Below are 18176 nucleotides of genomic sequence, written 5' to 3' on the forward strand. Positions count from 1 at the left end.
TTTAAAAAAAACAAAAAAACTTCAGGAGTTCTCCATTTCTAAATGTTGACGTTTTTACAAAATAACGGATAACTGGGTGGCCCCCAGTCTGACCGGGGGGAGGACAGCCATGGTGATCTGTGTCCCACTGCTCGGGTCACTGTTTCTCTCAGTCCAGCTGGCTGAGAGCCCTTGGGCTGGGAGTCCGGCCCCAGCTTTTCTAATTACCATCTGCTTTCTGACATCGGGATGTGACCTAACCTCTCTGTTCTGGTTCCTCATCCGTGGGGTGACCACGCAACTTAGTGTGGAGTGCGAGAGGGGGACGCTGAGTGGGTGGGATGCCGGGGGTGTGCCACGCTGCCTGCTCGTAATATGGGAAAAACCACCACCACTACGACCTCACTGAGCTGCTCAGTGTCGAATGGGATCATGGGTGTGAAGCTGCTGGGCAGAACTTGAAATGCCACACAGATCAGGCCTTTACAATTAATGATAAAGTTATAGAGCAACCGCCTTATTTTCTTTAGCCAACGTTCATTGAATGCTGAGCAGCATCTACACATTACCCATTTTGTGATCCCCATCCAATGGATGAGGAAATGGGGGCTCAGAGAGGTGCAGTAACTTGTCCATAGTCACACAGCCAACGAGTGGCAGCTCCGGCTAAACAAGCCTGTCCTCTTCCCCGTGGCTCTGTTGTCTCCCCGTTACTCGCGTCTCCCTGCAATTGACCGAGTCTCTTTACGATTATGATTACGTTGATGGTTTGGGCTCCCAGAAGGTTTACTAAGGGCTTTGATGGCCACTGTTCGCTGTGAGGTGGTATTTCAGCACAACCCCGAGCTGGCTGGAAAAAGACATGCGGCCCCTCAGAGGCTACTTGCTAAGCGCCCCTTTGAGGCTGGGCAGGGAACTGGGTCCCACTCTTCACCCTCCAGGACCCGCTGGAGAAGCAGCTCCAAGGGCAAGAATAGCTTCCCCCTTTTCTCAGTGTTGGGCTGCTGACCTCTGCGGGCCTGTCCCCACCCCCATGCTGCCCGCCAGCCCCCCAGTGCCCCAACCTGCTTAGTTTTTATCCCCAAACTGAGAGAAGGATCCCCCCTTCCCCTCGCTGTGGTCTCACTGGAGCTTCTGAGATCCTATCCACAAAGGCACTCTGAGCTCCCTGGAGGAGGGGAGGGTGAAGATGAGCTGCTATTATCTTTGCTAATAGCATAGTTCTAATTTAAGATTTCAGGTAGAGTCACATCAGCTTCTGGTAGCCTCCTTGGGGCTCCTTGCCCTACCTCTAAGGAAAGACCCTCCAGCTTCCCCGTCCCCTTCCTTCCCAGGGTGGATTCTTGACTTCCCAGGGGTTGGGCCTCTATGCCTTACACCGTACCCCCATCCGTCCCTTTAAGGAAACCAAACATCTGCAGGTAGGACTGACCATCGCCATGACGAAAGGGGTTTTTGTTTTTTTTCTCTTTCAAAGTGCTTCAGAGCAGCAAAGAATTGGTTTCGAGTTGCAAGTTTAGACAGTCACTGATGGACAGGTTGGGCAGAGAAGAGCATAGCAACCTAAGAATGCTGAGTGCTTTCTGTACCCCTCAGAGGACTAAGCATATGGAGCTGGCTCGACAAATATGTGCTCAGTGAAAAAAATACCTAAACCAGCAGTGAACTGGGATGCCTCCTACCTGCTGTTTCTCATTCCTGTACCCAGGGCAGACATCACTAATGGATCACAGACTCTTAGAGCTGCCAAGGCTCTCCGAGACCAATTCATCTGATTCCTTCTCTGGAGAGTTGGGGAAGTGAAGACACAAAGAGGGGATGTGCTTGCCTGTGGTTATACAGTGCCAGAATCTGAACCCAGTCCAATATGATCTCATTCTCCATGGCCCATGGCTCCGTGCTCTGGGCTCACAGCCCCACCCTCTGTGCTCAGCATTCTACCCTCTGGCTTCGGCTTTGCCTTCTGGGCTGGAGGTCCCGCCCTCTGAGTCATCCTTTTTTTTTTTTTTTTCTTTTAATGAAAGGTAGCACATGTTTGCAGCTGAGTAGTTTCGTTTTGTTTTATTTTACTTTATTTTATAGATTTATTTATTTTAGAGAGAGACAGTGCGAGCACATGTGTGGGGGGTGAGGAGGGGCAGAGGGAGAGGGAGAGAGAATCTGAAGCAGACTCTGTGCTGAGTGTGGAGTCCGGTGCGGGGTTCGATCTCATGACCCTCAGATCATGACCTGAGCTGAAATCAAGACTTGGATGCTTAACTGACTGTGCCACCCAAGCGCCCCCAGCTGAGTAGTTTATTAGCCTGTTTCCTGCTGTAGAGTTTTGGGAGTCTGACAGCCTTCTTTCTTTCATCTCTGTCCTTTTTGGTACAAGTTGGCTGCATTTCTGTGATATCGAGTTCTCAACAACCTCGTGGGTCTCCTGTGTATGTCATGGGGATCTACTCTATCAGACAAGAGGTTCCTCCATAGATATTCTCTAGATAATCCTATCTTTACTTTTGGCTTCTACTGAGATGGTTGCAGAGAAATCTCCCCAAATTTCCTAGATGCTCTCTGGTTTGATCTAGGGGATCTGTAGGCCACACACTTAATCTTTTCAAAGAGCCTTTCATGGGACTGAATACTCTGAGCTTTTGATTTTTCTGAGATGTTAGCATGATGTACAGTCATACCCTCAGCCTTCTCTCCAGTGTGCGCTTTCCTGTTGGAGAATCTCTTAATTATAATGTCTTTTGCTATCTGGGTAGGCTGAGGATTTCCAAAATGATCAATTCCTGGCTTGCTTTTCGTTTGACAGCTCTGTTGATCTAGCTCTTTCTTCTCGAGACGAATCCAGGCCATGTCTTCGACATTTTGCTTGGAAATCTCCTCAGCTAAATATCCATTTTTATCCGTTACAAGTTCTGCTTTCCACATAATTGTGGGACACAATTCCACTGAGCTTTCTGCCACTCTATAATAAGGATCTGTTGCCTCCAGTTTCCAGGATCATGTTCCTCATTTTCTTCTAAGCCCTCACCATCAGGGCCCTTAGTGTCTAAGTTTCTCTTGACAGTCTGGTCATGATGATTCAGGTATTTTCTATGACGATTTAGGTTTTCCTTTGTACTCCTTACTTCCTTCTGCGTCTTCACTAACAGGGTCATTAACATCCCTATTTCTTTCTTTTTTCTTTTTCTTTTTTTTTTTTTAAGATTTTATTTATTTGACAGAGAGAGACACAGCGAGAGAGGGAACACAAGCAGGGGGAGTGGGAGAGGGAGAAGCAGGCTTCCCGTGGAGCAGGGAGCCCTATGCGGAAGGCAGACGCTTAATGACTGAGCCACCGAGGTGCCCCAACATCCCTATTTCTATGAACAGTCTTTTTTTTTTTTTTTTTTAGCAGGGGAAGGGCAGGGACGAAAGAGAGAGAGAGAGAGAAAATCCCAAGCAGTCTCCACACCCAGCGCAGAGCCCGACACGGGGCTCAGTCTCACAACCCTGAGATCATGACCTGAGCCAAAATCAAGAGTCAGATGCTTAACCAACTGAGCCACCTAGGCGGCCTCTCATGAACCATCTTTTTAAGGCAATGTAGGCTCTTCCTACCATACTCCTGAGAATTCTAGCGGCTGCTCACTGCCCGATTCCAAAGCCGCTTCTGCACTTTTAGGTATTGATTATAGCAGCACCTCTCTCCTGGAAGCAAAATCTGTATTAGTTTCCGATGGCTGCTGTAACAAATGACCACAAACTTAGTAGCTTGAAGCAATGAAAATTAATTTCTTATGGTTCTGTAGGTCGGAAGACTAATGCAGATCTCACGGGGCTAAAATTGTGGCGTCGGTGGGCCTGCATTCCTTTCTGGAAGCTGTAGGGGAGGGTCTGTTTCCATGCCTTTCTAGTTTTTTTTTTTTTTTTTAAAGATTTTATTTATTTATTTGAGACAGAGAGAATGAGATACAGAGAGCATGAGAGGGAGGAGGGTCAGAGGGAGAAGCAGACTCCCTGCCGAGCAGGGAGCCCGATGCGGGACTCGATCCCGGGACTCCAGGATCATGACCTGAGCCGAAGGCAGTCGCTTAACCAACTGAGCCACCCAGGCGCCTACCTTTCTAGTTTTTAGAAGCTGCCCCCATCACTAGTCTTGTGGCATCGTCCTCTTTTGCCTCTTTCTTCCACATTTTAAGGACTTTTGTGATTACATTTGGCCTACCCAGATAATCTGGGATCATCGCTTTATCTTAAGCTCAGCTCATTAGCAACCTTAATTCCAACTGTAACCTTAATTCCCCTTTGCCATGTAATGTAACGTATTCGTAGGTTTTGGGGATTTAGGGCACGGACATTCTTGGGAGGGGGGTAGTCGTGACTCTTCTTCCCACAACCTCCCAGGTCAGTTCTGCCCAGTTCTGCTAGCATGCTTTATCCGCCATCAAGTGAGGAAAGAGGCCGGCTACCGTCATTGGTGCTTGGCCTTGGAGCTGGTCCGGCCTGCTAATCCACTTCAGGACGTGAATTTGCCTGTTTGGCAGGTGGGACTGTAGAGTGTGGGACCTCTTCCTGGCTCTCCTTGAGCCATAGGTCCTGGCTCTGTGCTGGTCCATGGTGGGCCTCAAGAACGAGGGAGCAGCTTCTGCAGCAGGTTGGGCCTGAACCAGCCTTCAGGGCAGGAGAGGCAGCATGGTCTGGGGGTTAGTGAGTGAATGGGGCTGGGGGACATCTGTCACTCACTAGCAGTGTGTGCCCAGGGCTTGCTTTCTTCCTTGGAGCCTCAGTCTGCAGTTCTCAAGAAGGAGAATGTAGGGGGGCCTGGGTGGCTCTGTCAGTTAAGCATCTGCTTTCGGCTCAGGTAATGGTCTCAGGGTCCTGGGATCGAGCCCCGCATCGGGCTCCCCACTTGTGCTCTCTCTCTCAAATAAATAAATAAATAAATAAAATCTTAAAAAAAGAAAAAAAAGAAGGGGCGCCTGGGTGGCTCAGTGGTTAAGCGTCTGCCTTCGGCTCAGGTCATGATCCCAGGGTCCTGGGATTGAGCCCCGCATCGGGCTCCCTGCTCAGCGGGGAGTCGGCTTCTCCCTCTCCCACTCCCCCTGCTTGTGTTCCCTCTCTCACTGTGTCTCTCTCTGTCAAATAAATAAATAAAATCTTTAGAAAAAAATAAAAAAGGAAAGAAAAAAAAAAGGGGATGGTAATAGTACCTACCTCCTAATGTGTGTAAGAATCAAATGAGAACATGCTAGCAAAGAACTTGGCTTCCGGAAAATGTTCCTTAAACAGTAAGTGCTGTGGTTTTTATGAGTTTAGTTCTGCATCTGTCTGCTCCTTGCTGTGTGGTCTCAGTTTCCCCATCTACGAAATAAGATGAGTGATGGTCTGTTAACTTCCTCTCGCTTCCCTCCCCTCCCCCTTGCACTGGTATTGATTCTACATGTGTGGATGCCATTGAGTTGAGGAATATTCTGGGACGGATGGCTAGCTTTGGCGCCTGGTCGGAGTGCAAGGAACAGGGCAGGCACTCTGTCCCCCTGCTGTCTGTGAACTTGGTTCCCCTTAGGCCTGGCTGGAGACTAGATTCTGTCTCTGGGGGCTGAGCCCCTGATAGGCACTGAGATGCTGAGGATGCCCCCTATTCAGCTTGGGGGCTCTGGGCTGCTGGCCCCGTCTCCTGCTGGGCCTTTGTGTCCTGGGATCCAGGCCCCCACTCACTTGGGGTTTGCTGGGAGGGGAGCCTCCGGCCTCGCAGGGAAGTTGACATCATCGTGAGCTGGAAGCAGCCCCAGCAGAGGGCCTCCGAGCTTGCCCAGTGCCCCCATGTTCTCTCTGCTGCCCTAGGCTTCTAGGTGGTACAGAGACACAGATGGGTAGGTTTGAAGTTTCCCAAGAAGAGATCAAGAATATGGCCAGATGCCCTCCTCAGCTGAACTTGTATCATTTCTGTCTGGAAAGACACCTGTTTAGGTTCTGGCTGCCCCAAGGGGAGTGCGGTCTGTGGTGTGTCCTGAAGCACATTCACTCTTCTGAGTCCTCTTATCTGTACTTGAACAACAGGATTTTCGGGCCCCTGCCTCAAGGCCTCCCTTTTCAGAGAGGATAGGCAGCTCCTTTCTTGGAGGAGGAAACCTGCTGGCTAAAGCCCTCTTCTTTAGCACTGGGAGTCAGGAGATTCCTTCCTCTGATTTGTTCAGTGCCCTTGGAACATTCCACGTGTACAGACCTGTGCTCATGGCAGACATCACCAGTCAATTTCAGCACTCCTGTCTTCTGAGCGCAGATATGGCTTTATAATCCTTCTGAATACAGTACTCTAGGCAAGCACTACCAATTTATCATCCTGGAAGTCCCCTTCTGTCTCTGGACCTTCTGTATCATACAGAATTGGCATTACATGGTCCCTGAGTCTGTGTTCCCATTTCTCTGAGCTGCGGAAGGGTCACTGCGATTCTGATTCCTGTTGCTCCTGATGGAGGCACAGGGGAGGCTCTACTCAGAGGACCATAGAGCTTGGTCCTGTGGGGACCTTGTCTCCTTGGCAATTTTCATTTTTCTAAGGAAATGGGTAGTGGTGAGGAGACCTTTTGGAGCGTCATGAAGAATTGTCAGGCCTTTCTGTGGTTCTAATGGAGACAGTCTGGATGCTTGGAATCCTGCACAAAATGACCTTTATATTCATCCTGAAGGGACCTTGTAGACCAAAATTCCAACTTCCCATATTATAGCAGAGGCAGCCGAGGCCCAGAATTTCCTGATGGACTCTCTGTCCTGCTCTCCTCCGCCCTCAACACGTTCTCCCTGAGGCACCTTGCTTGCTGTTCCTCAGCCTTCTTTCATGGTCTGGAAGATCTGGTCAGTTTCTTTCACTTGGAAAGCCCAGGAATGTCCTAGAAACCTGGAACCACTGGGTATCCGTGCTTTTCCCTTTCCCGTCGGCTGCAGGGCACCTCCCAGGGCGCTTTTCAGAACCATTTATTCCTCTTGCAGAGCTTTGGTCGTGAGGGCTCACTTCCTCCTCAGCCGGTGTCCGCCCTGCTGGAAGGTCCCCCCTTCTGCTCGCTCCTGTGGCCTGGGGCCACCTGACGTCTCGCCTCTGTCCAGGCACTTCCTCGGCTGCCGTGGCCCTGATTCTCTGTGACAGGAGGAGCCAGGGGGTGAGGCTCCCAGCCCTTCTGGGCGGCAGCCACTGTGCTCTGTGCAGACAGGGTGTGTGAGAGGCGGTGCGGGCTGGTGCGGGGCCGGTGCGGGGCCGGTGCGGGGCGCCCAGCGCCGCCTCGTGAGCTTGCGGTCCGCCCTGCGCTTTCTGCTGCAGATGCGTTCTGAAGCCCAGTTAATGTTCTTTTTGCTACTTAATTGAATTTTTATCGAAATTTCTCCCCTCTTTTATGCTTGTTTTGGTTCCCTTCCTGCAGCAGACAGCAAAAGCCTCATATAACCCATTTCCTACCAGGCCTTTTTGCAGGATTAGTCATTTTTAAATGATTTTAATCTCCGTTTTGAAAGTGATTTCTCTACTCATTTTGTCATATTACTTTGTAGTCATTCTAGGGGGAGGGGAAGCCGAGGGCCTGCATTAGTCACTGCTTTTGGCACTTGATCTCCTCGGGTGTCGGCTCCCCCTCCCAAAGGAAAGAAGCAGTGGGAAGTTGAGGGTGAAGGCACCGACTCAGAACCAGGCTGACTGGGGTTGATTCCTGGCTCTGCTGCCTCCCAACTGTGTGGCACCTGGCAAGTTACTCAACCTCTCTGTGCCTCGCTTTTCTTACCCGTAGATGGAGATAATAATAGTACCCATCTCACTGGGCTGTCGAGAGAACTGAATGTGGTAACACATGCAAAGCTCTTAGAAGAATGCCCGGCAATAGTAAAAGCTATACAGGCATTTACTTGGAAGGAACAAGGTAGCTGGCTGAACGGGACTTTCTTGGACCTGCCTTCTCTGTGGGTTCTGAAACATTCAAGTCGCAGGGGCTCCTGAGATTGCTTGTGCCCCATTTTTGCACCCCTTCCCTTTCTGCACCCCTGCCGGAGGGTGTGTGCGGTCCCGGCCGTGCATGTGCATGTGGTGTGCGTGCATGTGTGGTGTACGTGCACGTGTGAGAGGAACGGTACCACTGTAAGGCCGGGGGCCCTCGTCCTTTGCTGACATCCCTGCACCTACGTCCTGGGAGCTTTGGCCCCGGCGCATCTCTCCAGCCTGCTCCTAGAGCACTAAGCTGTGTGCCCCCAAAGCAAACTGCACTTGGGAGGGGTGGGCCGGCAGCAGCCAAGGTCAAACGTGTTTAGAACAAAAGGCTTTAAACAGTGCAGCCTGAATTTGGGGCTTTCTGTGTCAACACGCTCATTTCCCCCGATTGGGCCTTTTCAGTGTAAGGGGCCTTATGGTCATTTCCCTTCAGATGATTATAATCTCGGCAGTGGCTCTGTTGGTGGCTCCCAGAATAATGTGCTTTGCTTTAGTTTTGAAACTTGTTTGCAGAAAAATAAAGCCAACCAGGCTGCCCAGCCATGGGCCTTGGGGACTGTGGCGCAGGGCGGGTTGATTCTCCTTCTCAAAGTCTGGCGGGACCAGTGTGAGCAGAAGCCTGCGCTGCTGGGAGACGTGGCGCTCTGGCCATGAGACCGAAGGCAAGTTACTCGCCTCCCTGAGCCTCAGCTTCCTCATCTCAAAAGTGGGGTGTCACCAGTGGTCGTGAGGATGGAAGGAATTAGCCGGGGTGGCGTGCCCAATAAGTGTAGTTGCTGGTATCATCAGCATTGGTGGTACTAATTAGTGCTAATTATGATTATTGGCCAAATAGTGCTTCTGGTGAATGGCTTTCTTTCTTTCTTTTTTTTTTTTTAAAGATTTTATTTATTTATTTGAGACAGAGAGAATGAGAGACAGAGAGCATGAGAGGGAGGAGGGTCAGAGGGAGAAGCAGACTCCCCGCCGAGCAGGGAGCCCGATGCGGGACTCGATCCCGGGACTCCAGGATCATGACCTGAGCCGAAGGCAGTCGCTTAACCAACTGAGCCACCCAGGCGCCCGGTGAATGGCTTTCTTGAAGTATAATTTGTATACCACAAACTTACCTTGTTTTAAGCGAGCAGGTAGCAACGTGGTGGATTTACAGAGCTGTTGCAGTGCTTACCACATCCTAGTTTGGGGGCACTGCTATGATCTCACAAGGATGCCTCGTGCTCATTTGCAGTTTCCTTGCTCCCTACTCCAGCTTCAGGCTGCCGCTAATCTGCACATGTGCCTTTTTCTGGACATTTAATATCAGGGGAGTAATAGTGCTTTTTCACATTCATTTTTCACATCTGCTTCTCACATGCTTCCCTTTTCTCACATGTGGAAACTGAGGCGGAGAGATTGAGAGGGATAACTCTGGACTGATGGATAAGCTGAGGAGCGGGGGGCTTTGAGTGCAGGGCTCTGCTCTCGTCCCCGGGGGCTGAAGGGCTTGGGAGCAAATGAATGCTGGCACAAAGACGTGTCCAGCCTAGTCTTCTGGGCAAGGGGTGTTCCTTGTCTCACTCACCATTGAACTGACCTGGGTTCAAGCCTGTATCCTCCGCTCATCAGCCCTGCGAGCGCCTGCATGTCTCTGGTCTCTGGGGGGCCCCTCCCTGAATGCAGATGGCAGGCTGGTTGCGGTCGTGCTGTCAGGGGGCTTTAAATGAGAGGCAGCCTGTGACTGCCCTGGAGGCTGGACGTGGGGGTCCCCTCGCCTTTCTCCCTGATGCAGGGGTAATCTCATGCAACAGGTCTGCGGGAGGCGCGTCCAGACCCATGTCCTGGTGCTGTCATTTCCTGGGGAAAGTCGCTGTGGCTGTGCCTTAGTCTCCTCATCCGTACAGTAGGAGGGGCCCTGCTCCCGCCTCACTGGTGGTTGTGAGAAAAGCGCTCAGCCGAGCACCAGGCGCACGGGAAGGGCTCCCTGGCAGCTTGTGTGAGTCTGAGCTAGGGCATCAAAATAATCAAAAGTCGTTTGAGCCTGGCTGGGGGGCGGGGGCCCAGCAGGTCCCCCAGCTGCCCCAGCTCCAGCCATCTCCTCCCTTGGGCCCCTCTGTCTGCACCCCACGGAACCCAGCTGGCATGAGCTGGGAATTAACCAGGCGGGGGCTGGGGCATCTCCCACCGCGTCTAATCCGAGGAGCTGGCAGCGGCTGCATCCTTCCCTTGCCGTCCGAAGGGCCCTGTCGTGGGAGGCCCCGGGGGAGCAGATGCCCTCGCCCCGGGAGGATGTTCTGGGAGGTGCCCTGTGCCAGGCTGGGCGGCTGGGCTTCAGAGGTGGAGAGGCCTCCGGGAGGTACAGGACGCAGGGCTGGGAGCTTTGCAGAGAGCCTCATCCTCCCAGGCAGAGCTTTGCCAGTGCTGGCGGCTGGGGTCAGGGGCAAGGCCAGGGACCAGGGGGGCACATTGGGGTCGTGGGTGGGGTCCAGGAAAAGGCTCAGAGCCAGCGCTGAGGAGACCCCTCAAAATCCTGCCTGGGACAGCAGAGGCAACTGTGAGAGCCTCGGGGTATGGGACCCTCGGGGCCGGGGTCATGCCCGTGGCTGTGGTGAGTGCCACCAGGTGTGAGTGTGAGTGTGAGCCACAGTGGGAATCGGGTGTGTGAACGGATGTGTATGTGTGTCTGGGCTGCCTCTGGCCCAGACTTTCTGGGTTAGGTCTGTGAGGCTTTTTCTGGAGATTAAGCTGTGCTGGCCGGGGCAGTGGTTTATTTCCTTGGGGTTACAAGAGCAAGGTCAGTGCGGCTGCATCTGAGCTTTTGTTTGTCTCTCCCCTGCCCGTGGTAGCCTGCGGTCCGTTACATTCATTATTAAGTTTTAAATCCACCTGACGCGAAACTTGAGCCGCAGAACTCACTCCGTGCGCAGGCTGGCTCGGCCTGACCCCCACCGAGGCGTGGGGGAACCTCACCGGCTCTGCTCCCTGGGTCCTGGGTGCCTTTGTTTTGCCAGAAACGGCCAGCCCCTGGTTTGTTTAGGTTTCCCCTGAGGCTGGATGGGCCAGCGAAGGCCGGGGGGGGGGGTGGGCCAGGTGCTCATCTGGGCAAGGACGGCCTCCCCTGCCTGCCAAGGTGGGTTTCAGGGCCATCTGGACCCCGGGCTCATCCCCTAGTCACCCCGGATCAGGCCATCTCCCAGGGTCCTGAGCGGCCTTGGGGCAAATCCAGGGGTGGAGGGGGGGCAGAGCAAGCACCCCCTCTTAGGATGGTTTGGGCTGGGAACGCCACAGATCCTTCTCAAGCAGCCTTTGCTTACCCCTGTTTGTGCTGCTGGGTCTGATGCCACGTGCCCGGGACTTCGGCCTCCCGGGTCTGTCTGCTCCCTGTAGCAGCAGACCCAGCTCCATCCCCAAATGTGGTGCAGCAGAATTCACTAAGGCACATTTTCATTTTTTTGCGGGGGGGGGGGTGCATTTTCTTTTCTTGCACGGTTTTGCCTATGCCCCTAAGGATAAGTGGAACCTCCCACCAGGACCAGGGGCTGGAAGGGGAGTCAATCCCCAGGACTCCTTCAGGTGGGGACCTGCCTCCTTTTGGCCTCTGGGACTGCTGGTCAGTGAGGTCATTTCCGGGGACTTTTTCGCTCTCTGGCTGCACCCCCAACACCATCAGGGAAGTGCTCGAGAGCTCACCTCCTGTGGGGGGTACGGTGTCCAGCGAGGCCCACGCAGGTGTCGCCGAGGAGGAAGACTTGTCTCCGTGTCTCCTCCATATCCTGCCACCCCTCTGCACACCGAGGGCCTTCATGTCCACCCGCTTCCGCTGAGCCCACCCACCCCTGCCCCCAGCACTCCCTCCCCCGGCTCCCCCGGCAGCAGTCGGCGAGCTGTCGAGAGCCGGCTCTGTCCTTGTTTCTGGGCGGCCCTGGGAATTGCCTCTAATCTCCTCTCCGCCTTCCCCCCCGCAGATGGTGACGACGACCCGCAACTCTCCTGGGTCGCCTCGTCTCCCTCCAGCAAGGATGTTGCGTCACCCACGCAGATGATCGGAGATGGGTGTGACCTCGGCTTGGGCGAGGAGGAAGGGGGCACGGGCCTGCCGTACCCCTGCCAGTTCTGCGACAAGTCCTTCATCCGCCTGAGCTACTTGAAGAGGCACGAGCAGATCCACAGCGACAAGCTGCCGTTCAAGTGCACCTACTGCAGCCGCCTCTTCAAGCACAAGAGGAGTCGTGACCGGCACATCAAGCTGCACACGGGCGACAAGAAGTACCACTGTCACGAGTGCGAGGCCGCCTTCTCCCGCAGCGACCACCTCAAGATCCACCTGAAGACCCACAGCTCCAGCAAGCCCTTCAAGTGCACCGTCTGCAAGCGCGGCTTCTCCTCCACCAGCTCGCTGCAGAGCCACATGCAGGCGCACAAGAAGAACAAGGAGCACCTGGCCAAGTCGGAGAAGGAGGCCAAGAAGGACGACTTCATGTGCGACTACTGCGAGGACACCTTCAGCCAGACGGAGGAGCTGGAGAAGCACGTGCTCACCCGCCACCCCCAGCTCTCCGAGAAGGCCGACCTGCAGTGCATCCACTGCCCCGAGGTCTTCGTGGACGAGAACGCGCTGCTCACCCACATCCACCAAGCCCACGCCAACCAGAAACACAAGTGCCCCATGTGCCCCGAGCAGTTCTCCTCGGTGGAGGGCGTCTACTGCCACCTGGACAGCCACCGGCAGCCCGACTCCAGCAACCACAGCGCCAGCCCCGACCCCGTGCTGGGCAGTGTGGCCTCCATGAGCAGCGCCACGCCGGACTCCAGCGCGTCCGTGGAGCGTGGCTCCACCCCGGACTCCACCTTGAAGCCGCTGCGGGGCCAGAAGAAGATGCGGGACGAGGGCCAGGCCTGGTCCAAGGTGGTCTACAGCTGCCCCTATTGCTCCAAGCGGGACTTTAACAGCCTGGCCGTGCTGGAGATCCACCTGAAGACCATCCACGCCGACAAGCCTCAGCAGAGCCACACGTGTCAGATCTGCCTGGACTCCATGCCCACGCTGTACAACCTCAACGAGCATGTCCGCAAGCTGCACAAGAGCCACGCCTACCCGGTGATGCAGTTCGGCAACCTCTCGGCCTTCCACTGCAACTACTGTCCCGACGTGTTCGCCGACATCAACAGCCTACAGGAGCACATCCGCGCCTCCCACTGCGGCCCCGACGTCGGCCCGCCCGACGGCAGTAACGCCTTCTTCTGCAACCAGTGCTCCATGGGCTTCCTGACCGACGCTTCCCTCACCGAGCACATCCAGCAGGCTCACTGCGGCGTGGGCAGCGCCAAGCTGGAGTCCCCGGTCGTGCAGCCCACGCAATCCTTCATGGAGGTCTACTCCTGCCCCTACTGCACCAACTCGCCCATCTTCGGCTCCATCCTGAAGCTCACCAAGCACATCAAGGAGAACCACAAGAACATTCCGCTCGCCCACAGCAAGAAGTCCAAGGCGGAGCAGAGCCCGGTCTCGTCCGACGTGGAGGTGGCCTCCCCCAAGCGGCAGCGGCTCTCGGCCAGCGCCAACTCCATCTCCAACGGCGAGTATCCCTGTAATCAGTGCGACCTCAAGTTCTCCAACTTCGAGAGCTTCCAGACCCACCTGAAGCTGCACCTGGAGCTGTTGCTGCGGAAGCAGGCGTGCCCCCAGTGCAAGGAGGACTTCGACTCCCAGGAGTCCCTCCTGCAGCACCTGACGGTGCACTACATGACCACGTCGACCCACTACGTGTGCGAGAGCTGCGACAAGCAGTTCTCCTCGGTGGACGACCTGCAGAAGCACCTGCTGGACATGCACACCTTCGTGCTGTACCACTGCACCCTGTGCCAGGAGGTCTTCGACTCCAAGGTGTCCATCCAGGTGCACCTGGCCGTGAAGCACAGCAACGAGAAGAAGATGTACCGCTGCACGGCCTGCAACTGGGACTTCCGCAAGGAGGCCGACCTGCAGGTGCACGTCAAACACAGCCACCTGGGCAACCCGGCCAAGGCGCACAAGTGCATCTTCTGCGGGGAGACCTTCAGCACCGAGGTGGAGCTGCAGTGCCACATCACCACGCACAGCAAGAAGTACAACTGCAAGTTCTGCAGCAAGGCCTTCCACGCCATCATCCTGCTGGAGAAGCACCTGCGGGAGAAGCACTGCGTGTTCGACGCCACCCCCGAGAACGGCACGGCCAACGGGGTGCCCCCCGCCGCCACCAAGAAGGCGGAGCCCGCCGACCTGCAGGGCGTGCTGCTCAAGAACCCCGAGGCGCCCAACAGCCACGAGGCCAGCGAGGACGACGTGGACGCGTCGGAGCCCATGTACGGCTGCGACATCTGCGGGGCGGCCTACACCATGGAGGTGCTACTGCAGAACCACCGGCTGCGGGACCACAACATCCGGCCGGGGGAGGACGACGGCTCGCGCAAGAAGGCCGAGTTCATCAAGGGCAGCCACAAGTGCAACGTGTGCTCGCGGACTTTCTTCTCGGAGAACGGGCTCCGGGAGCACCTGCAGACGCACCGGGGCCCCGCCAAGCACTACATGTGCCCCATCTGCGGCGAGCGCTTCCCCTCCCTGCTGACGCTCACCGAGCACAAGGTGACCCACAGCAAGAGCCTGGACACCGGCACCTGCCGTATCTGCAAGATGCCCCTGCAGAGCGAGGAGGAGTTCATCGAGCACTGTCAGATGCACCCCGACCTGCGCAACTCGCTCACGGGCTTCCGCTGCGTGGTGTGCATGCAGACAGTCACCTCCACGCTCGAGCTCAAGATCCACGGCACCTTCCACATGCAGAAGCTGGTGGGCAGCTCGGCCGCGTCCTCCCCCAACGGCCAGGGGCTGCAGAAGCTCTACAAGTGTGCCCTGTGCCTCAAGGAGTTCCGCAGCAAGCAGGACCTGGTGAAGCTCGACGTCAACGGGCTCCCCTACGGCCTCTGTGCCGGCTGCATGGCCCGCAGCGCCAACGGACAGGTGGGCGGCCTGGCCCCGCCCGAGCCCGCCGACCGGCCCTGCGCCGGCCTCCGCTGTCCCGAGTGCAGCGTCAAGTTCGAGAGCGCCGAGGACCTGGAGAGCCACGTGCAGGTGGACCACCGTGACCTCACGCCGGAGACCAGTGGGCCCCGGAAAGGCGCCCAGACGTCGCCAGTGCCCCGGGTAAGAGCCTGCCCCTGCTCCTCGGGGCTCCGCTGAGCTCTGTGTCTCCTCGTGGTGCTGCCTCTAGTAGCCCGGAGAGGCCGCGCTCTCATGTGGCGGTCAAGTGCATCCGCTCCGTCGTAGACTGCGACGTGGCCCCCAGGGCTGTCCGTTCCCTTCCCGCTGTGTGACGTTGGCGTACGTTATCTATCTCTCTGGGCCACATCTGTCGAGTGCTCATCCGCAAAAGGGGGGGTGACAGTCATCCGGACGTCATAGGATTGCTTTTAGGGACCCGTGGTGTAAGATAAGTAAAGGGCCTGGTGCCCTGGCTGACACACGGTTGTAAGTGATTATCGCCTTTCTTACAGATCTGGGGTGGACTTACTCGCTTGTTTGCTGAGTCTCCTTGGGTGAGTCCCTTTGCTCTCTGGGCTTCAGATTCAGGATTCTTTTGATAATCCATAGCCATCATCTATAAAGGGCTCAGGACCTGCACTTAGTTCGGGCCGATCGTGCTAGCCGTATGCACCAGCTGATAACTGTTATCGTCCACAGCACACATTATAGTTAGGGCAGTTGCTGGTGCATGGAAGACCCTAGGAATGGTTCCCGTGACTGTTCTCCTTCGTGGCTGATGGATCCTTTCAGTCGTCATCAGATTTGTCCCGAGCACCCGTTATGTTTGGGGGGGGCGGTGCCTGGCAGTCGAGGAGAATCAGAAATGGACTCTACCTTGGGGGCTCCCAGACAAGGGGGAGAGCACAGGCCCACAGCTAGTAGGTTTCAGGGAGGCAGGGCAAGTTTCGGGCTGCTGGAGGGTCCGCATGGGCTGTGGGGCCAGCGGCCAAGGTGATGGTGGGCCTGGAGCCTGCGTGGCTCCTGGCTTGTCAGGCAGTATGGGCCCGGGGATTCCCAATGAGTCTGTTGTCTGTTTCCAGACCGGGGAGGTGCCAAGTGGATCTCGGGAGTATCCTTCCCTCGAGGGTCACTGCTGGTGTCACAGGCAGTAAGGCAGAATTTGGAGGAGGGCCACCCGCTGCAGGTGCCTGCTGGAAGACGGGGAAGTAGCCCTGGCTGTTCCGCTTCGGGAGCAGAAGTGGGATCAGAACTGGGGCCTGGGACTCTGGGACTTGGAGGGCGAGAATGAGAGAGAAGGAGGGCTGGAGAGAGTGGAAGGGGAATGTGCGGAGACTGCCTCTGGGCAGGGGTCCCCTAGGACACTGTGCACCGGCCCTGGTCACCACCTCTCAGCTCTGCTCAGCTTCCACTGGTGGGCGGGGTTAAAATGAAAATCTGCCTCCTCCAGGACCCACCAGGGGTTCCATCTCTCCGGGCGTCTGTCCTCACCTATAAAGCCAGAGAGTGAGGGTGATAATGGTAGCAACACATAGCGACAGGGTCTGTGTCCGGGGCTGACATCACCGGGCAGGCCCCGGGGAGGGGGGAGCCCTTCCGGGTTTTTAACGAGCATCTGCTGTGATTGGTCGGGGTTCGTGCCTCATCCGTGGTTAAATATTGTGACTGTGCCGACCTCCGTATGTGGCCCCGAGCTTTAAGTGAACAAAGGAAGTGCTGGGCGCACAGGAAACATCACTGGCTATCTCTCCCATTTATGATCACAGCTCACACTTACCGAAGGATAAGGATGTGCCGAGCACTTTCTGTCTACGCCGTGACACTACCTTTACGGATGAAGAAACGGAGGCACAGAACCGTTGGCCGTTATTAGCCCCCAGCTGTCAAGAGGCAGAGAAGGGATTTGAACCCAGGGAGCGTGGGCCACAGCTGAGCGAGCTCTTGACCCACATTCTGCCTGGCTCTGGAGCCCATCCTGGTGGCAGGCTGGGGTGGGGTCTGGGATAGTTGCCCCCCTCGTTCAGACTGTGGGACAGTGTGGCAGGGCTGGGGCCCGGTACACCGTCCTCCCAGGTGCACCCCAGCCCCATCCCTGCCTTCCCACACTGCCCACCGTGGTGCGGGGGCTCCTGCTAGCCACGGGGCTGCTTCTGGTGCCTCCAAAGCCTTGAGCTATTGCAGCCGGCCCCTCCCCAGTCTCTGCCCTGGATTCTGCATCAAGGACCACTTCATGAAGCCCCTAGTGTGTGCGTAAAGGCTCTTTATCATTTCCGTGGCAACAACCTGGGAGCTTTGCCGTGACCTCTGTTTTGGCAGAGATGGTCCCCAGGCTCAGAAAGGGGGAACCATCTACCCGGGGATGCACAGCTCTACCTGCCAGCTCACGGATTCAAACCTGAGGGGGCTTGTTTTCTGGGAGCCCGACAGGCCTACCTCTCCCTGTCCCAGGCCTTGCAAGAGAGGAGGTGAGCAGACAATCACATCTAGAGGCCTGGGCAGATGGGCCATTTGCAGAAAGGAGCTAGACAAAGCATGGAACCTCCCCAGTGGAGGCCCAGCCTCTGGGGCCTTGCCCCCTGCCTGGGCACGCCTGGGGGCAGGGGCCCAGCTGTCTGTTCGCCCACCCCTCGCTCCCCTAGGACTCACGCATGCAAGAGCAGACTCTGGGGGCCGAGCGAGGGCTTGGGGGCTGGCAGGCTGGGACCCTCGGGAGTGTATCCATAGCAACCAGCTCTCAGAGGACTGGGTTCCCGTGGGGCCGAGGCTGCTGTCGGCTGGAGCGGGGAAGCATGGAGGCTCCAGCCCCGCCCCCTCCCCAGCTCTGTTTATGGGTAGTAACAACATCACCCCAACTCTAGGCCAGTGTGGGCAGATCCCAGCCCGCCATTGATTCCCCAGGTCCTCACAGTGCCAGCTGGGGCAGCCTAGGTGCTCTCGCACAGGTCAGAGGGCTTGGCCAGGCCGCACCAGCTCTCTGTGCCCTAGCCCAGGACCGTCTGGGGTGTTCTGGGACACGGAGCTGAGAAAAGCTGCTCAGAGAGCGGCTCCGGACGCAGCCTGCCTGGCATCAAATCCCTGTCCCCTTGCTCAGCAGTGCGGGGCTCTGGCCAAGTGGTTTAGCCTCTCCAAACTCCACTTTCTCCACCCTTAAAGTGGGGCTTCCCAAATGATTGTGAGTCTTCAGAATGAACAGAGCCTGCACATAGTAGGTGCTCAGTAAATGTGAGCTGCCATCACAATCGTGGAAATTCAGCAGCTATG

General features: G+C 56.1%; 1 protein-coding gene across 4 annotated transcripts in view; it reads left to right on the forward strand.

The window, feature by feature from the left end:
- ZNF423 (zinc finger protein 423) overlaps positions 1-18176 on the forward strand; it is a 338493-nt gene that overhangs the window by 180785 nt on the left and 139532 nt on the right. For all 4 annotated transcript variants that reach the window (XM_054511334.2, XM_054511335.2, XM_045891151.3 and 1 more), the window contains one exon: positions 11863-15077. In XM_054511334.2, coding sequence (XP_054367309.1) covers positions 11863-15077 — 3215 coding nt within the window. The remainder of the gene's footprint in view (positions 1-11862; positions 15078-18176) is intronic.

The sequence above is a fragment of the Mirounga angustirostris genome, unplaced genomic scaffold, assembly GCF_029215605.1.
Source record: "Mirounga angustirostris isolate CCGP_5_RB_7025 unplaced genomic scaffold, mMirAng1.0.hap1 SCAF_16, whole genome shotgun sequence".
NCBI classification, from domain to species: Eukaryota; Metazoa; Chordata; class Mammalia; order Carnivora; family Phocidae; genus Mirounga; species Mirounga angustirostris.